Here is a 17,647-nt window from a genome sequence, read left to right as displayed (position 1 = left end):
TAGAATTTAGCTTAGATATGCAGAACAGGAAAATTATTATATCATAGCCCTTGCAGCTAATGCTACTTTTAACTAATACTCAGGTGACCAAGAAGGCTTGTGGGCCTATCTATGTTTTGTAAATTAGTTGGTTCATTTTAGGTTTTTCAGTCAAGATTACATGTCGGCTTTTATTGAAACAGCTGAAATGTAGGTTTATTAATGACAAAACATTGGTAAATATTAAATTCATTAATTTCAGAAACAGACAGTATACAAATTCCAGCAATGTGTGCTTATGCATCTAGTCATTTACACTGAGGAAATTGTCATTCAGTATAGTTGATGACCCAACCCTGAAGATATTGATACCATTGAAATCCAAGAAATTGCACCTTGTTACAAACTAATTAGCTTGATATCCTGAATCCTAACAAAGTAATTAGCATGATATCATGAATTGGGATTAAACACTGTATGCTCACAAAGCCTGTGTTCATTCTCTATAAACAGGTGAGTGTAGGTTGATCAATTACAGCACAGATACTAGATGTCTCAAATTGTCCTAGTTGGTTTATCCTTGGTTTTTATGGCATCATTGAAATGTACTGTTTAATGGAATTTTGTGATTTCTAATGTTTGCATGCTATTGTCTTCAAAATCACTGAAATAAAATCTATGCAGCTGGTTTGAAACATGGTAGAAGTTACACAGTCATATTCAATTGTAGCCTTTGGAGAGAGAAATAATTAAGAATCGAAGGATGACGTAACAGAACTAGGTGATGTTCAATTAATTTCATAAAATGGCACAAGGAAATGCTTCTAATAGCACCTCAAATTCAAAATGTGCTTGAAAAATTACACAGACATTCCTTCGTAATAAATCTTTCATTTATTAACTTCTTCATTTTTGGTTGGCATTGACAACAATTTTATGCTTTTAAGGTCAAAGTGATGTTTCTCAATAATATATAATTTTTCATGACATTTCAGGTACAAATTCACTTCCATCATATCTTGTTTCTACAACACAATTTGGGGTATATTGCTCTAGGTTTGTTTTAAAGTTATAGACGTGTCTCTCTTATTTCATTCCCCCAAAAATTAGGTATGGTAGGTAACTAAAACATTTTATTTTATTTTTTTAAATATTTTATTCGCAATCTGAAGTTTTTGATACACTTTCAGTACAGGTCTATATACATTACAAATACTTTTCACACATTTTGAAGATCAATAGTATTAAAATGTAAATCGGAGAAACTCACAATGCAAAAAGAAAAAAATTCCAAATTCAGGATTTTTTTTTGATTTTTTTTTTTTTATACATGTATATCATCTATAGAATATTTAGAGTCGACAGCAAAAAGGTAGGGTCGGGAAACTGGAAACACAAATGTGTTTTATTTTGGCCTTAGCATATTTTGAATTCAAAGTTCCTGGTTCAAGTGGCAAGAAGAAACGTGAAGTAAGCTCTTATGTGTTACAAAAGGTTGTATGAATATATGGACATTTCTAAGTTATTTCAGCAAAGAAGGGGAGACAAATCTTGGGATCAATTGGAGATCAAACCTTACTAGTTAGATGAGCTAGCCAGGCAGATATATGAAATATTTTGATATTATACTTACAATATAAAAAAACCTATTACTACAATATCATAAAATTTAAATCTATTTCGGAAATCAACAGAACTCTTCATATAGAGGAGACAAAAAAATAATTTAAGAAATCAATTTCCTTTTTGAAGGTACATGAGGGTATCAGCGCTTCATGAAAAGTATGCTGGAGTGAAGTGTTGCAGTTTATTCTCTCAATGTATTTTGAAAATTGAAGTTTATTTCTATGTTACATTTTACTTTCATTTCTGTAAGAAAAATAGATGTACTATATCTTATCATGTGCATTGTTCACAACTGCATTGCATTCATGAAGAAATGGTTATCAATACATTGTACACTGTACCTTTTTTTCCAGTCAGAATTCCCAGCTGTTAAAATAGGCGTACTATATTTTTCTCTATTGTTTACAGCTGCAATGTGTTCATGAGGATATGGCTATCATTACAATTTGTAGTGATATCAGAGGCAAAAACATTAGAAATATAAATAGTATACTGTGAAGTAATCTAGATGTGCACAAAATTGGTCATATATTATAAAATTCCAATTTTAAATATGGAAGTTGTTCAACTTATGCATAGATGTTTGCATGGTTTTTTTTATGTCCTCTTTGTGCATTTTTTACTCATCGAGAGGTATTAATTACCAGCTGTAGGTGAAGTACCTCAAATTTTAACCTATGCATAGAGCTCATTAGGCTGTAGCAGTGATTGTTCATTACCATCTAGTGTGACACAGGACCTTTGTTTTGAAGGTCATATCTGAAAGACCCTTGACTTTCACTTTTAATGCTGGGCTTTTGGCTGAGGAACAAGCACTACCTATGTTAGTTGTCTTAGGTTTAATGCGGCTCTAGGGTAGAAAATAAAACGTGGGACTTCCCAGTTAGCTAAACTCTAGCAAAATATACATATGGAATAAAATTATAGTGGGCTATATTTTATATTGCTTTTTTAACAAAACTTGTTGAGTGATTCTAGTACTCAAAATCACATTTTGTCTGTGAAAACATTATTTACACTTTAATCTTGTGAGAACAGCCGTTCACGAAAATTTAGTTAGTGCAAATAAACTCTTACAAGAACTCTTAGAAGACTCATGCAGTAAATAATAATTCACAAAAGTTAGTTGTCTCGTGAATAAATACATCTTTGCAGTATCCTTGCGAAAATAAGGTTTCACAAAATAAAAGTGATCAATCTTCAGAACAAGAGGAAATGATGCGATTGTGATTTTGGATGTGCAAATCATTGCCTAGCTGTATTTTAAACATATCAGCTGTTTGTAGTTTCAGAGGAGTCGGAAACAGTCTCTAAATTAGCATTAAACATTGTAGATAATGATAGTACACTGTATATTTGAGTGATTTTACCAAGTAAACTTGCTTTATCCATTAATTTCCATATCTTTGTCAAATTGCTATAAACTTTTTAGTACCATTTAAATAATATTTTATGGTACTACCCCAGTACTGAAAATGTACAGATCCAGAAGCATCCAACTATACAGTGCAATGCTGAACAGTTGGGAATGGAACAGTTTTCATTGGGAGATTGAATGCAGCATAGTTAGGAACAGAATGCTCTTGATTTGTGGTTAGAATACTAAACTGTTTGGGGTGGCATGCTTTTAATTAAGGGATTGAACGTTTTGAAACAGAATACTCTTGACTTGGGTATTGAACTTTTGGGAACAGAACATGATTGAGCAGTTGGGAGTGCATGGAGCACTCTTGATAGGGAATGAATCTTGAACAGTGATAATGGAATGTTCTTGATTAGGGAAATGAATGATTGGTAATGAAACACTCTTGATTTGGGTATACTTAATGATTGGGAATGGAACATTCTTGATTGGGGAAATGAATGGTTGGGAATGGAACATTCTTGATTGGAGAATTGAATGGTTGGGAATGGAACATTCTGGATTGGGGAAATGAATGATTGGGAATGGAACATTCTTGATTGGGGAAATGAATGATTTGGAATGGAACATTCTTGATTGGGGAAATGAATGATTGGGAATGGAACATTCTTGATTGGGGAAATGAATGATTTGGAATGGAACATTCTTGATTGGGGAAATGAATGATTTAGAATGGAACATTCTTGATTGGAGGATTGAATGGTTGGGAACAGAAGACTTGATATGGGGAATGAATACTGAGTAGTTGCGAGTGGAATGCTCTTTATGGGGAAGTGAACACTGAAGAATTTTAATTCAACTGCTGTTACTGTACATGTGAACAGAACAATTCTTGACTGGAGAGTATACACAGGGCTGAGATGGGAGCAAACGCTTTGGCTTTGATTGCAAAGTTTGTTATATTCGTACTCTCTCAGCACTTTGTTTTCCGAAACAATGTATGTGATCATTAGTTTACAAAATTTGGAAGGAACTGGTGATGAATTCAAATAGAAATTGAATAAAACATTTACAGTCTTTAGGATGTTAACTGTTTGTTTTGTACAAGTGCATTTTATGATTTGTTATTGAAGTAGAGAAATAGATACAATGTGTGTCTTAAAATAAAATTGTTCAACAGTTAGTTCACCACACATGAAAGTGGATAGAACTTATTGAGAAATTGTTTTCATTAAAAATTGATTTTCACTTGTTGAACTATGAAAGTTTTTCAATCAGTAAATATGTAGTAGTGTATATAGCTAGGGAATTAAACCAGCCACCTTGATCTTCTCTTCTGTCAGTACTAACTGTATCTGGTGTGGCTCTATTGCCATGCTGATCTATGATGAGGCAGATTCCAAAGGAGTTCTGAATAGGAAGGAACAGTTTGCACGACCAAACACTTTATCAAAAATGAACTGTTTAATATGAAAATAGTGCTGAACAGTTTGGGCTGGACGCAATTCTAGACCAAAAGTGAAAAAATTTATGTATTGTAATAGGACACAACAGGGTCTGTACATTAAATCACACAAAAGTGTTGTGGTATTGTATATACTAATCAAAATCGCTCACTTCACAGAAAGCACTAGAAGAGGGAGTGTCCCTAGAATTCAGACACATAGCCAGCTACCTCCAGTGGTACCGCAGCAAGATGTGGTATTTATGTAGTACTCAACTAATCATGATTTTCTCATTTTGTAGAAAGCACTAGGAGAAGAAGGGATGTCCCTAGAGTTCAGACACATAGCCAGCTACCTGATGTGGTACTGCAGCAGACTGCCCTGTGAGGAACTGCTTCATGAAGTTATTCTTTGTGTTGGGTACTTCACCATACTCAACCCAGAAAACCAGGTTAGTGCTCAGCCTACAAAACCAGGTAGTATGTAGTACTTGACCGAGATACCAAGATTACTGCAATATTATTTGACTCAGAAATTGTGAGAGTTACTTCACTATTGAAGAAATCAAAGATTACTGCGAGACCCAGAAATTACGGTTTGTGCTTGCATGACCAAAAAATCAAAATGGTACTTGACCCAGAAAATTAACCATATCTGTAATATTATTTGATTCAGAATTATTACAGTGAAAATGATTGCAATGAGCATGGTTATAATGAAATGAGGTTTATGATGAAGCTGGTTCAATTCCCTTTGGTATTTCAAATGAAGGAAAACTACGTTGTTATTGTTTATAGGACTTATGACCCTTTATTTTTAATATTAAAGGGGAAGGCAACCCAAACAATTTTTACATGATAAATGATAGGATTAAAATTTTATAGCGAGCCAGCGCAGAGCGCTGGCTCGTACTGCGAGCTCTAATGACTAGAGCGCGGGAAATAATCCGAGCTAAATCTCAACCTCTAACAAGAATTTTGTTTTGACGCCAATCCCAGAAGTCCCTCGTACAAAATGGCGGATGGTTCGATTCGTAAAATAATAATAAAAAAAATCTTTGAAGTATTACAAACCTTTCTTATTTGAAAGGAAAGGATGACAATCATATTCTTCCCCCTTTCTTTTTCTTTTTAAAATATTGTCTAAAGAAATGTAAACAGTCACGTCATAACTACCAGGCTACGTCACAACACGCTCGTTGCATTTCCCGCTAAACTGGTTCCTACATTGGCGAGAAGAGCAAGACAGTAATCCTATGTATTGACAGTGAACCAGATCAGTTTTCCTTGTTTTCAATATAATTTTTTTGAAATGTATTCAGATATGTTGCGCTCGCCCCAACGGTCACACCGTAATCATATTACTATTCTGTTGAAATATGGCCTAGATAAGCATCAATACTAATTTGAAAACGTTTAAAATTGAAACTCCCACCATTTATAGAGGCTACCATGATGTGGAACTCTTTTGTATTCAAGACCACAAAAATCAATAATTTTGACGTCACACTGTCTGTTCCAATTTTGATTAGATTCTAAGATCTTAATTGATAGATTATCATCCCCGCCCGCCCCAATTTTTTTTTTTATTTTGCGAAACTTGCGATTTCCAGAAAATGTTTATGTCCAACTTGGGTTTTTTTTTTACATTTTTTGTTTACATTTTCGGTATAGCAACGTGAAAAGTCACATGAAGAATATGGTTACTTGCATTCTTACGAGCGTAAATCTTGAAGAAGTTTGGTATCTTCTTGTGTTTGAAATTAAGCTTAACCTGGAATTCATATGTGAAATAAGCATAGATTGATATCCATCTTGCATTAGATGAAGCACTTCTGTTGACAAAAACTCGTTTGTCATTAATATTTTTCTCAGAAAATAAAAATTGAAAAATAAAATCCTCCCACCCGCCCATACTTTTTGGTGACACTGGATGATAATCTACTAATTAAGTTGAATTGGCCATATGGTAAATTTTATGTATAAATAGGTTGATGCCTTTCTGTCAAACTGCTAATTGCACTAATGCGAAGGGGAGATGTGAATTTTTTTTTCGAAATTCTGGACCAAACCAAGTCATCTGAAAAGAAAAGACTATGTAAACTGTGGATCCATCATTTGCGTGATGACAAGTTGAGGTTCAGGACATTTGTATGAAGAAACTTGTATCGTCTGCCTGATCTGCGACTCAAATGAACATCTTCTTTTCTCAATTCCCTCTTGCGAAAGAACAGGCTCAAGTCTATACGGCTCCAAACTTAACTGTTCGTGACTTGTCTTGTTTACAGTGCTGTTGATAAAATAAACTGGAATCAAAGGTGTTACGTCATAAATTAAACTTTCTCAATTCCCTCTTGCGAAAGAACAGGCTCAAATCTATACGACTCCAAACTTAACTGTTCGTGACTTGTCTTGTTTACAGTGCTGTTGATAAAATAAACTGGAATCAAAGGTGTTACGTCATAAATTAAACTTCAATGGCTGCTCTCTTAATTTAAAATATATGATAGATTAATATTGATTTAATCGTGAAGCAAGGATTTCCGTTGTTAAAGACTCTCATGATATCAGTAAGTAATACTTTATTCATAAAAGCAACAATGTGGTTAGGGTTGCCTTTCCCTTTACGATCATAGGTATGAAAGGTTCCCTTGACATTGGAAGAACACTTTTACGTGAAAACTAAATCACTATCACTCTTTCCGAATTCTGAATATATATTGCTACAGGAAGACATGGTGCACATGTGACTCCCCTTGTGTTTCTGTCCAATATTTTTGTACACAATCATTGAACATCTTGTACATACCTGATTTTGTGTTGCAGTCTGCTTATAACTGTGGGAAAGTTGTAGAATGCTGCAGTCACAGTTAGAAGGGGAAGGATTTTACAACTCTAGACACATGTTGTTGAGAGGGATACTTTGTTTTGAACCCCAGTTTTTCAGTTCTATCTCATCGTGATGCAGCGCTACAGATTTGTTAAGGAGGAGTTTTATGTAATCTCTGAAGGGTTTCGGTGATAAATGGTGTTTACCTCTTGTCTTCTCACTACACACTTGCTAGAAGAATAAATTTATGAAGTTTCAAGAAAAATTTTCAAATTCATTTTTATTTGTCAGGTAATTATTTCATGTTCTTTAGTACATCTGACATGCTGATGGCATGATAGGACTCTTTTAGCAGCTTGAAATAAGTTTGTACTTTCATTTGGACAACATTTAGGCTTTTTGGTCATAGTATTTCAAATAGGGAGAGAAATTTTTGAGAGTATAAAACCCTTTTTCAGTACATTGTGTGTGTGTTTATTAATCTATATATAATATGTTGTACGGTGTGACCATTGAGACAAGCGAAGCCCATTAATATTTTGCAACACAACTTATAGACATTTTATCCGCCTCTTCATTTAACACGGGAAATATAATGCGGTGGATGTAAACAGTTACATTGTGACGTCATATTAGCTGCAATGTTTTCTTCATCTTTCAAACCAAGCAAAAACAAAACATTTGAAGCTATGAGAAAGCTTGTCTAGAATTCAAAAACGTTTATGGTACTTTCTAAACAATCTACATTGTAATTATTTTTAATTACGGGATTGCCAATCATCAGTATACCGCAGTGACAGCGACATTTTTCCAGAAACATTATGGGTAATACTCATCTTTTTTCAGCTGATGAAGAGCAAATCACGTGACTCATGTGTAATCATTGGAGCGAGCTCGTCGTGTCACTTCACGATGCGAGCTTCACTCTCTATAATTATGATATAAATTATATACTCACGCACACCACACACACTTTAAATGGATAAATTTTGCCAATAAACTCCAAAATGCTTGATCCAGAGTTACTGCTTGCACCTTTGATATTTTTTCATAAACGAGATGAAGTCCATGAGCTATAACTGGATTTTTCTTGAGTAGTAATTATGAAATTAATTTAAAACTTGTGTTTTCTATAAACTACCTTGAAATAGCAAAATAGAGAGTAATTAAGGGATGGACATGCTTCAAATGGCATCTATAGATCTAAGCCAGTGCGATTTATTTTTAATGACAGCTTTATAAAAAATAATACTATATGAAGTAAATCCGTAAATAGTGCTTATGTTTATCAATGCTTGATTTTGATCTTACAGAAGAAATTTTTTATAATTTTTTTTTATAAATGATGTGCATTTGTTTCTTTAACCCGTGAATTTAGTCTCGAATCAGATGTATGGAAATTTCCAGAAACTCCGAAAAGTTGCTTCAGAATTACTGTTTGCACCTTTTAGCAAACACGAGGTGAAGTCCATAAGCTATAATGGAATTTTGATTGATTAAAAATTAATTAAAAATCTTTCCTTTTCCTTTTCGATTAACTACTTTGAAATAGTGAGGAAAAAAAGAGTAAATTGGTAGACATGCACACTTTGATGCATCTAAGCCAGTGCGATGGAACCATCATTTAAAAAAAAAAAAAAAAGTTTTAAGAAAAGAGAAATAAAATTAAAAATCCAAGTTTTGTGTTGCATGTCAGACTGACTTTATAGAGGTGAGACTGAATCATTTTCGCTGCTGCCATCTTGTCACACGTCTTCAGCTCTGTGTCATAATTCCAAACATTAAAACCATGTGAAGAGCAGTTTTCTTTTGACAACACACTTTGGAGTGATCTTTGTTTTTAACAGCTGGAGAATCATCAGGGGAATTGGTATGAAGACCAGCAGTTTTCTTTGTCACCTAATCAGAATTAATGTGCAGTTGCTTTTAGAAATAAAAATATGCATCTTACTCTCATTTAAGTCCAGGCACCAAACAAACTGAGAGTCTAGCTAAACTCAGTAAGCAATTTTTCATTGTATTTGAACCTAACATAAGAGGTCATGAAGTAATTATCCCCATAGTGTTGGAGGTTGCTAATTTTGAAACTGATAGAAATTGAAATGCTGGAGAACATGGTGTGTGAATTTGATTAATGCAGTTGGTGTTAAACAAATTACTGGGATCAAAATCCCATTGACAGTTCTGAAATGGCTCATTTAGAGAATTAAAGTTTTGACAGTGATGTTGTATGCAGGGCAGACCAAGATTCATTGATAAAGTAGGGGCTTCTTAGATGATAAGGCCAAATAGACTGAAACTAGCCAGGATATAGGAGTGAATTAGATAAGGACATTTTATAATATTTCCGAAACAAGCCAAATGCAGGTCATGCCACAGTCTTATTAGCATACCACATACTATTTTCCACCAATTCTTGGATCTACCCTTTAGTGTTTTACACATGATCTAATTCATGAATTTAGTCTGATAGGTCCTTATTTCTATATATACAATGGATGAACTCGATTCAAAAATCTATCAAAGCTATTACTTTCTTTCTAACCATGTGTGAAGAAGAGGTGCACAATGCATATACTTTATACGAATAAGGCCAGCTAAAGATGTCCAAGAGTTAGATATGTCTAGAATGAATTTAAAATTTCGACCTATTCCTTTCATCAGGGATGAACTTATTACATAGTTTACATTTAATACATGCATAAGATTGATATTTAGTACGTATATACCATTAACCTTGCTACATATTTAATCTTTCTGCAACTTTAACCTTGATCATACCTTTTGATTTAAAAATGATAGACTTCACATTTAGTAAACTGAAACACCAAGTTAAAGTAAATTTTGTTCTATCTAGTATACAGGTGAAGATCAAATTTCAAGGTCAATTTTTCTTCAGTAGGATGTGGTCATTCTGTTTCACAAATGCTTCTAGTTTTCATTTACATGTACTTAAAAAAGATATATAGAAATACTGTTTTACATTAGGTATATGTAACACATATACATATAAAAACAGATTATCTACAATACTTTTTATGACCGGTAAAGGGAGATTCAGTGGTATATACTGTGGAACATCATTGTTCATGGGGAATTGATGTTCGTGGATTTCGTGGGTCACTCTTACCCACAAATTTATGTATCCTCGAACATTTTTTAAACCAAGTCTCCTAGTGACATCGTATCACTTACCCCTGAACATTGGCCCCCACGAATTAGAATGATTCCACAGTAGTTTTTGTTCTCTCTGTCCATCTGTTGGTCTGCAGAAACTTTAACCTTGTCCATAACTTTTGAATGCTCTCATATTTCACATGTGTATTCCTTGTGACAAGACCATTCTCTTTGTACCAAAATTTTTTACCTCTGGATCTTGACCTTTGGGGTTTGACACACTTTTTAAAAACTTTACCCTTGGCCTAAACGTTTGAACAGTTAGTGCTATGGCTTTCATATTTCACATGTATATTCCTATTCCTTGTGACAAGACCTTAATTACTTTGGGTACCAGAATTACTTTCCTGTCATGCGGAGGCTTCAGTATTTCACAAACACTTCTTGTTTACTTAAATTCATTGTAGTGTTTCATTAAGAGATAAATTTTATTTTTTGAAATACATGAGGGTATGAACTGTGATGCTTCACGCTGGCACATTTCATGAAGCATTGTGTTGGCACTTTATGAAAAAAATGTTCTGGCATGAAGTGTTGCAGTTCATACATTCGTGTATTTTCAAAACTGAAACTTATTTTTTATTTTCATTTCTGTTGAAATTCCCAGCTATTAAAATAGACGTATATTTATCAAGATTCATTCGCACATTGTTCACAATTGCAACACATTCATGAGGAAATGGCTATCATTGCAATTTGTAAAGATATTAAAGGCAAAAACATTGGCAGGGATTTTTTTAGGCCCATTTTGGGTCCGAATTTTGGCCCTTTCCCCTCCTAAAAATTGCCAATTTTTTCCCAATTCAGCTTGCATTTTTCCCAATAATAAAATTATGAAAGGACAACGTATTTGAAAAAAATAAACATTCGATGTTAATTATATACATAAGACTTAACAAAGAGTTACGGGAATGATGATTTGGATAGAATAGTTGCAAATTATAGAAGGTTAAAGAAAATTAGATGTGTAAAATAAAGATAATGTAATGTTTGATATGATTTAAAACTTATTTACGATAAAATTGAGTTTCCCAATTTGACTGAAATGTCGACAATTGTTCCCAATTCGAAAGCCACAGGACCCTTGTATAAAATGTAGAAAAATCACTGCATTGGAAATGTAAATATGTGTATTCTGAAATATCAAGGGTATATTCCAAATAAAAGTTATCACATTTATCATATATCAGATAATTTTGGCACGTTGGTAATCTTTACTTTCTTTGTGTATGAAAATATAAAAATGGTAAAATTCCCTTTTTTATGAATCAAATTTCATAAAAAGAAAAAAACCACATAAAACATAAAGGGCTAATATTTCAAATTGATGTTCTTGAGAAAAATCGACTAAATACGCCTGACACCAAAATAACCCTGCACATGGCGTCCGTCAGTATACTAATATCATAATGAATTTTTGACAATTTTATTTCAGATTGTTATCCAGTCTGGCCAGTCCCCTACAGTTCTGCAACAGATGTGTTCCTTACCGTTCCAGTATTTCAGTGACCCTCGTCTGACCGGGGTCCTGTTCCCCACCCTCATTGCCTGCTGCTACAACAACAAGTCTAACACAGCTATACTGGAACAGGAGCTTAGTTGTGCACTGCTGTCAAACTTCATAGAGGTAATGGCAGTTAGCATATGTAAAGCAACATTTGTGGATTGGTTGTATTGTGTTTTATAATCCATGGAGAATGTATTTCACTGAGTTTTGACTTTTGAGATGATGAGTCATAACAATTAAAACATTGCTGTGATGTCATTCCTTTGTTCAGTCTTAGAATTTAACATGTACTTGTAATATCAGACTGTTTCAGTACTGATATCCTTCAAAACTGGACTGTCTCGGGTAAATCAACAAATAAAATTCAAAGGGCAATCAGTGGCAGATTTAGGGGGGGGGGGGGGGGGGGGGGGCACAGCCGGCGTGCACGCCCCCCTAAAATTTTCAAATTTAAGATAAATCGTGTTATCTTGTTTAGGAAAATGTACTAAACGAAAATAAAGAAGCAATAATTTCTCCCATTCCCGGAGAAATTGATGACAAAATCTTTTGATTCCTTGAATTACTTCATTGGGAGAACTTAATTTTTTCCCAAAACCCTTAAAATTTGTGTCATTTTATTGATTTAACCTTACAAAAAAATAATAGAAAATAGTACAAATGACTAAATAGGAGACAGATTTCAAGCCCTATAAAATCGGTAAAATCCAGACCCCTCTGCCTCTTAAAGTGGCGCCCCCGTAACCACAATTCCTGGATCCGCCCCTGGCAATTGTTTTCTTAAAAGTATGATGTATTCCTCATACAGAACTGTATTCAGCATATATATATTTAATACTGTACATATGTCACTGGTTACTGATATCATATTTCATGTACATGTATTTATTACTAACATTAAGGGTATGGACATAGTCTAAAGCAGTGGAAGGGGGGGGGGGGGGGTCTTTATTGCATCATCAATGACACAACCTTGGTATATTTAGTACAACTTGCAGTTTTCAATTCTGATGGCAACATGACAAAGCAAGGGTCCTTGTCAATTTTGAACTTCTAAGTGTGACCTAATTGAAGTTGCTCAAATCCTTTTTGTTGTTTCTACCCAATTTTAGATGATGTGATGATTTTTTGTTCTATTTTTAAAAGCAATACCCAGCATAAATGAAAATTCTTTTTCTGTGGTCTGTCAACTGACTGACTTTTTGTAAAGCTTTGTTGACTTATTAACATAAGAGCCATTTTCAAATGTTGGCTACACCTGATAACAAATTCAGATTATGAGGAAGATTACAGGGACATGTTGATATCAATTAATAACTGATAATGATAGCATCAAGTCTTTTGCATGTTTGTAATGAGGTAAAAAATAGTTTTTCAAATTATTGATAGGATAAGAAGAAAAGACTGGCACACATTTTATCAAGTTGATTGAGGACGATAATTGAGACATCTGTAGATTATTTTTATTAGACTGATGAGGTGTGAATTTCATTTTCCTTAAAACACTGCCTCCTTTGAACTCTGATACGGTAGGATAAGTACATTCAAATATTTATGAGGCATGTCGTCATTTTCTTCAGAAAGAATAATACGAAAATAAAGCACAATTAAATACAAAGGTGGCTTTTGTGAGGTGGGTTTTATAACCATTTAATCCCTTCTGTCAGTTTTTGGTCATTTTCATTTCTGATATTACTTTGCTCCATATACATGTATGATGACAAAATCTTGAATAGAAAGAAGTACTTTTAAATTGATATGAAAATACCAGACATACATGAATGCTTCCTGAATCCAGGGTTTTGGTATTGAGTGACTCTTTTTGTTTTTCTCATTTTGATGTTTTGTTAAAAACATTTCAATATACAGTGATATCGTTTATGATTTTGCATTTGATAAACAATCTGTATTCAACTCTTAGTTCATCTATTAAGTTACAGTTATGATGGTATCAGATTTCAGATATTGATCCAATCGCGAACTCATTTCTTTTCTTCAAAACCATGAAGAAGTTTATCATTTATCCATTTTTTGTCAATGAGTGAATTTTTGGAGTCTAGTATCCCTACTGACTTATATCACATGCTAAGTAATAAATAAATACTTGTTGTTTATGTTATACAAGTAATGTTGCAATATCCACATCATGTCCAGTCATTACAGATTCATAATGCAAGTAGTTAGAGTCATACATTATGTGTCCTTTATATGCTCCTTACAGATTTCCTCAGACATTTTCTGCTCATATATCTTAATTCTAGTATAAGTTTTTAGAGTTTTGTGTTAAATTTTCAGTAAAGTTTTAAACAAACAAATTGAATTATTTCCTATTTATCAGATATTGTCATAATTTCAATAATTGTTTCATTTTGTTTATTTCTATTTTAATCCCAAGTCTGATAAAACATACCCCTTAGTTTTCAGCCTTTAGACTAATATTGAGGTCATGGGTTGATAGGGAGTGTGGTATGGAAAAGGATACATATTCTTTATCTAGTGAATATTTCTTGACCATCAATGAAGGAAAACTTCTTTGGTCAGGGTTAGCCAAACTTCAAAATCTGTAGAATGAAAGACAAGAATTAGATTTATTTTATTTTCTACAGATGATTTTAGGAGATAATTCAACATCTCAATGTGGTGGTGGTGTATGAGTGCTCCGTGGGGATCAGTCCTATAGTCATCATGCATGGGGTCTACTTGTATTGTGATGAGTACACTCACTTAATACCTATTGCAGATCCACTTCAGGTTTCTTAACAAACCTTCTTCAGACTGTCAAAATATTTGATTAATTTTCCAGAGATCTTAGTATTATGTTATCCCCCATTAAGTGGGAGGGAATGCAGGGGGTATTCATTACACACCTAAAAATCCAGTCATTGGTAACAAGTGAGGCAAATTAATTCAGATGATTACCCTTCTTTATTAGGGATATCAATTGGTCCATTTCCATGTCTTATTTTGTAGTTAATGTTGATAACAAAAAGGTATAATTTAGGGATGAGTCTAAATAATCAAGAGAAGCTCTACACAGAGAAAAATCAGGTTTTCCAAATAACTTGAACTGAGATGATTACCTCATCATGTTTAACAATAAAATAAGGTGATTAGAACTAGGCTCATCTTAGTGGGTCCTTGAGTTTTAGTGTAGTTGGATTACGCTTTAAAGAGGTTTTCATGGAGATGCTGATGAGTATCCGGACTCCAATGTACAGGAGTTTGTGTACCTTTACAGCTGAGTGCTTGGAGTTTCCACTTTAAATTGTGTCTTTATTACGCCATTGTAAGGAAGTTAGTGATATTATAAATGTTTTTGTGCATGTGTCGTAGCTGGACAGCATCAGTTCCAGATGTGTGTGAAGTATGGAATCTTAAAAAACCCAACGTCACATGGGGAAGTGCCACTTCACTGTGGTGTGCCTACGGGTTTTGTCTCGTAAATTCATTCATCGACATATAGATATGCTAGAAGAAAAGGTGCACTTTCAACAGTCAAATGTGGGTGTGGCACTTGTAAAATCTGACAGTCTTTCTTTATTTACATATATTGGGGAAAGGGGTGAGGGATAAGAATAAAAGTCATTGCTATATTTTATTTATTTTTGTATCTTAGGAGAAGATTTTGGAAGCTCAGGCCAAATCAACAGTTAGTTCTTCTACGTCCAAGAAAGGTTAGCATCAATTAGTGTAGGAAATTCTTACTTGTGGTAAACTGTAGCACTTCTTATGTCTGATTGCATACTTTGTTGTTAAAGTAATATATGTCTCTATTTCCAATAGTTAAAACTGTGTTAAATTGATTGAATGCTTTTCTGTGTCCAGTTCCAGAGAAGGATTGTGGTGATCAGAGGATGTCCCTACTGGCACGGTTTCCACAAGAACAGCTGACTGCTGCCCAGGAGTACTTCAAGGTCGGGTCAGCTTAGATAGGTCATTGTCACCTGGGGACTGATGGCCATCCAAGATGTGTTAGCCTCGAGTTTACATGTATAAGTAAATTTATGATGGAGGAAACTGTATATATCTAGGGACCATTTACATGCACTGTTTGAGAATTTTGTGGAAAATGTGTGTTCATTTAAACCTTTTTTTATTTCATTTCCTTATTTTTGTGTATTATATGTGTATGATTCCGTCCCAACTTATGCAAATCCATTTTTTTTTTTTTTTTGTTCAAGTTTTTACTTAGTCCATATTGCATTGATTTTTAACATGCTTACTTATGAATGTTTATTTGCAAATTTTTGTTGGAATATGTTTAAAAAATTTGTGTATTTGTAAAATCCACATACACATATTTTAAGTTGAAAACTTGCATTTTATTTTCTGTAATTCATTGTGCATCATTTTCATTCTGGCTGTGTTGCCTATACATATCAATTGTCTGTTCATCTATTTGATAGATTTGCATGTAAAAAGTAAAGAATTCTAGTATTTTATGTATTAGCAGTAGTTTGTTTTTCATTTTGTGATTTTTCTTAAGTCAATGATTAGTTATGTTTATACACAAAAATGTATCTGTAGATCTGAAGAAGTGATACTGGAGGTGGAATACATTGTGATCATGTAAAGAAGTCTCAGAACAAATTGGATGATATTTGTACAAACACCTGAACATGTCTGTGATACAGAGACACATTCTACATTGTGTTAATTAAGCACTGTGTGACTGTGTGTACTCATAATGATCGGTTATTTGGACTTTGAATGTGATGCGTGTCTGTTAAAGATGTATAAAAGTGTGAACATTTTTGGATAAGCTTGTGTTGTCTATTTTTTAATCTATAAAAAGTATTAATTTTGTTTTTGTGTTTTATTTATAGTCATTAAAAACTTTCATGAAACTGTCTAGGGTAGCAGGCCATACACTTGATCTAGGACTGTCCAACATATTTTTATACCCTCTTACAGAGTTGTGGTTGGGATGTAGTCCAAATATAATGGTAGGCAAAACATCTTTAAAATCCTGTGTTAATTTTTTCAGAATTTCACAAAAAGATCTGATAATTGCTTTAGCAATGAAACTTCACGTGAAGAATCTCTGACTAACAAACGAGTGGTTTTGTTTTAAGCTCACCTGAGCGAAATGTTCAAAGGACCTTTACTGATCAAAATTTGTCAATAATTTTTCACATAATTAACTTCACAGAAATTGTTGGGCCAATTTCAGCCAAACTAGGTGAAGGGGATGAAAGTTTGATTGAAACTTTCAAAGAGAGATTGGTTTAGAATTATGAAAACATGGATGTTACATTTTAAAATGTTTTTTTTCTTGGAACCAGTTGGCCAATTTCAATCAAACAGAAGTATCCTTGGGTGAAGAGGTTCATGAAATATTGAATGTTTCTTATTAGAATTTTCATCAAAACTTGGCATAAAGTACCCTTGGGTTTAATGGATTAAAGTTTATTCAAATATTTTTAAAAGAGTCATGAAAAGTTGGATGCTAAAATTAACTTCCTAAGAACCAGTGGACCTATTTAAACCAAACTTACTATAGTAACTCGAAGCATTCTGAGAGCTTTCAAGGGGAGATGATTAGAAAATAGTGAAAATGAGGTTGGTTAGTTAAAAATATTTGCTTGAACCATGCACTGGCTCTGCACTATCATATTTCATATTTTTTTAAAATTGTGTTTTTTTTTCTTGTATAGTTTATAAGTAACTGGGGGGGGGGGGGGGGGGGGGGGGATTTCAAGAAAGAAAGACCACACTATA

General features: G+C 33.6%; 1 protein-coding gene across 2 annotated transcripts in view; it reads left to right on the top strand.

Annotated features, from left to right (window-relative positions):
• LOC125649204 (S phase cyclin A-associated protein in the endoplasmic reticulum-like) overlaps positions 1-16,732 on the top strand; it is an 89,871-nt gene extending 73,139 nt beyond the window's left edge. Inside the window, exons 26-30 of one of the 2 annotated variants that reach the window (XM_056164863.1) lie at positions 4,715-4,864; positions 11,855-12,046; positions 15,543-15,600; positions 15,752-15,840; positions 16,454-16,732. In XM_056164863.1, the coding sequence (XP_056020838.1) occupies positions 4,715-4,864; positions 11,855-12,046; positions 15,543-15,600; positions 15,752-15,840; positions 16,454-16,459 (495 nt within the window). In that variant the 3' untranslated portion in view covers positions 16,460-16,732. Of the gene's footprint in view, positions 1-4,714; positions 4,865-11,854; positions 12,047-15,542; positions 15,601-15,751 lie in introns of both variants that reach the window. The other variant, XM_056164862.1, reaches the window with a different exon arrangement.
• The last annotated feature ends 915 nt before the right edge of the window (positions 16,733-17,647 follow it).

Source organism: Ostrea edulis, chromosome 5 (assembly GCF_947568905.1).
Source record: "Ostrea edulis chromosome 5, xbOstEdul1.1, whole genome shotgun sequence".
NCBI lineage: Eukaryota > Metazoa > Mollusca > Bivalvia > Ostreida > Ostreidae > Ostrea > Ostrea edulis.
Note: the sequence above shows the minus strand (reverse complement) of the source record. Positions and strands in the feature narration are given on the sequence as shown.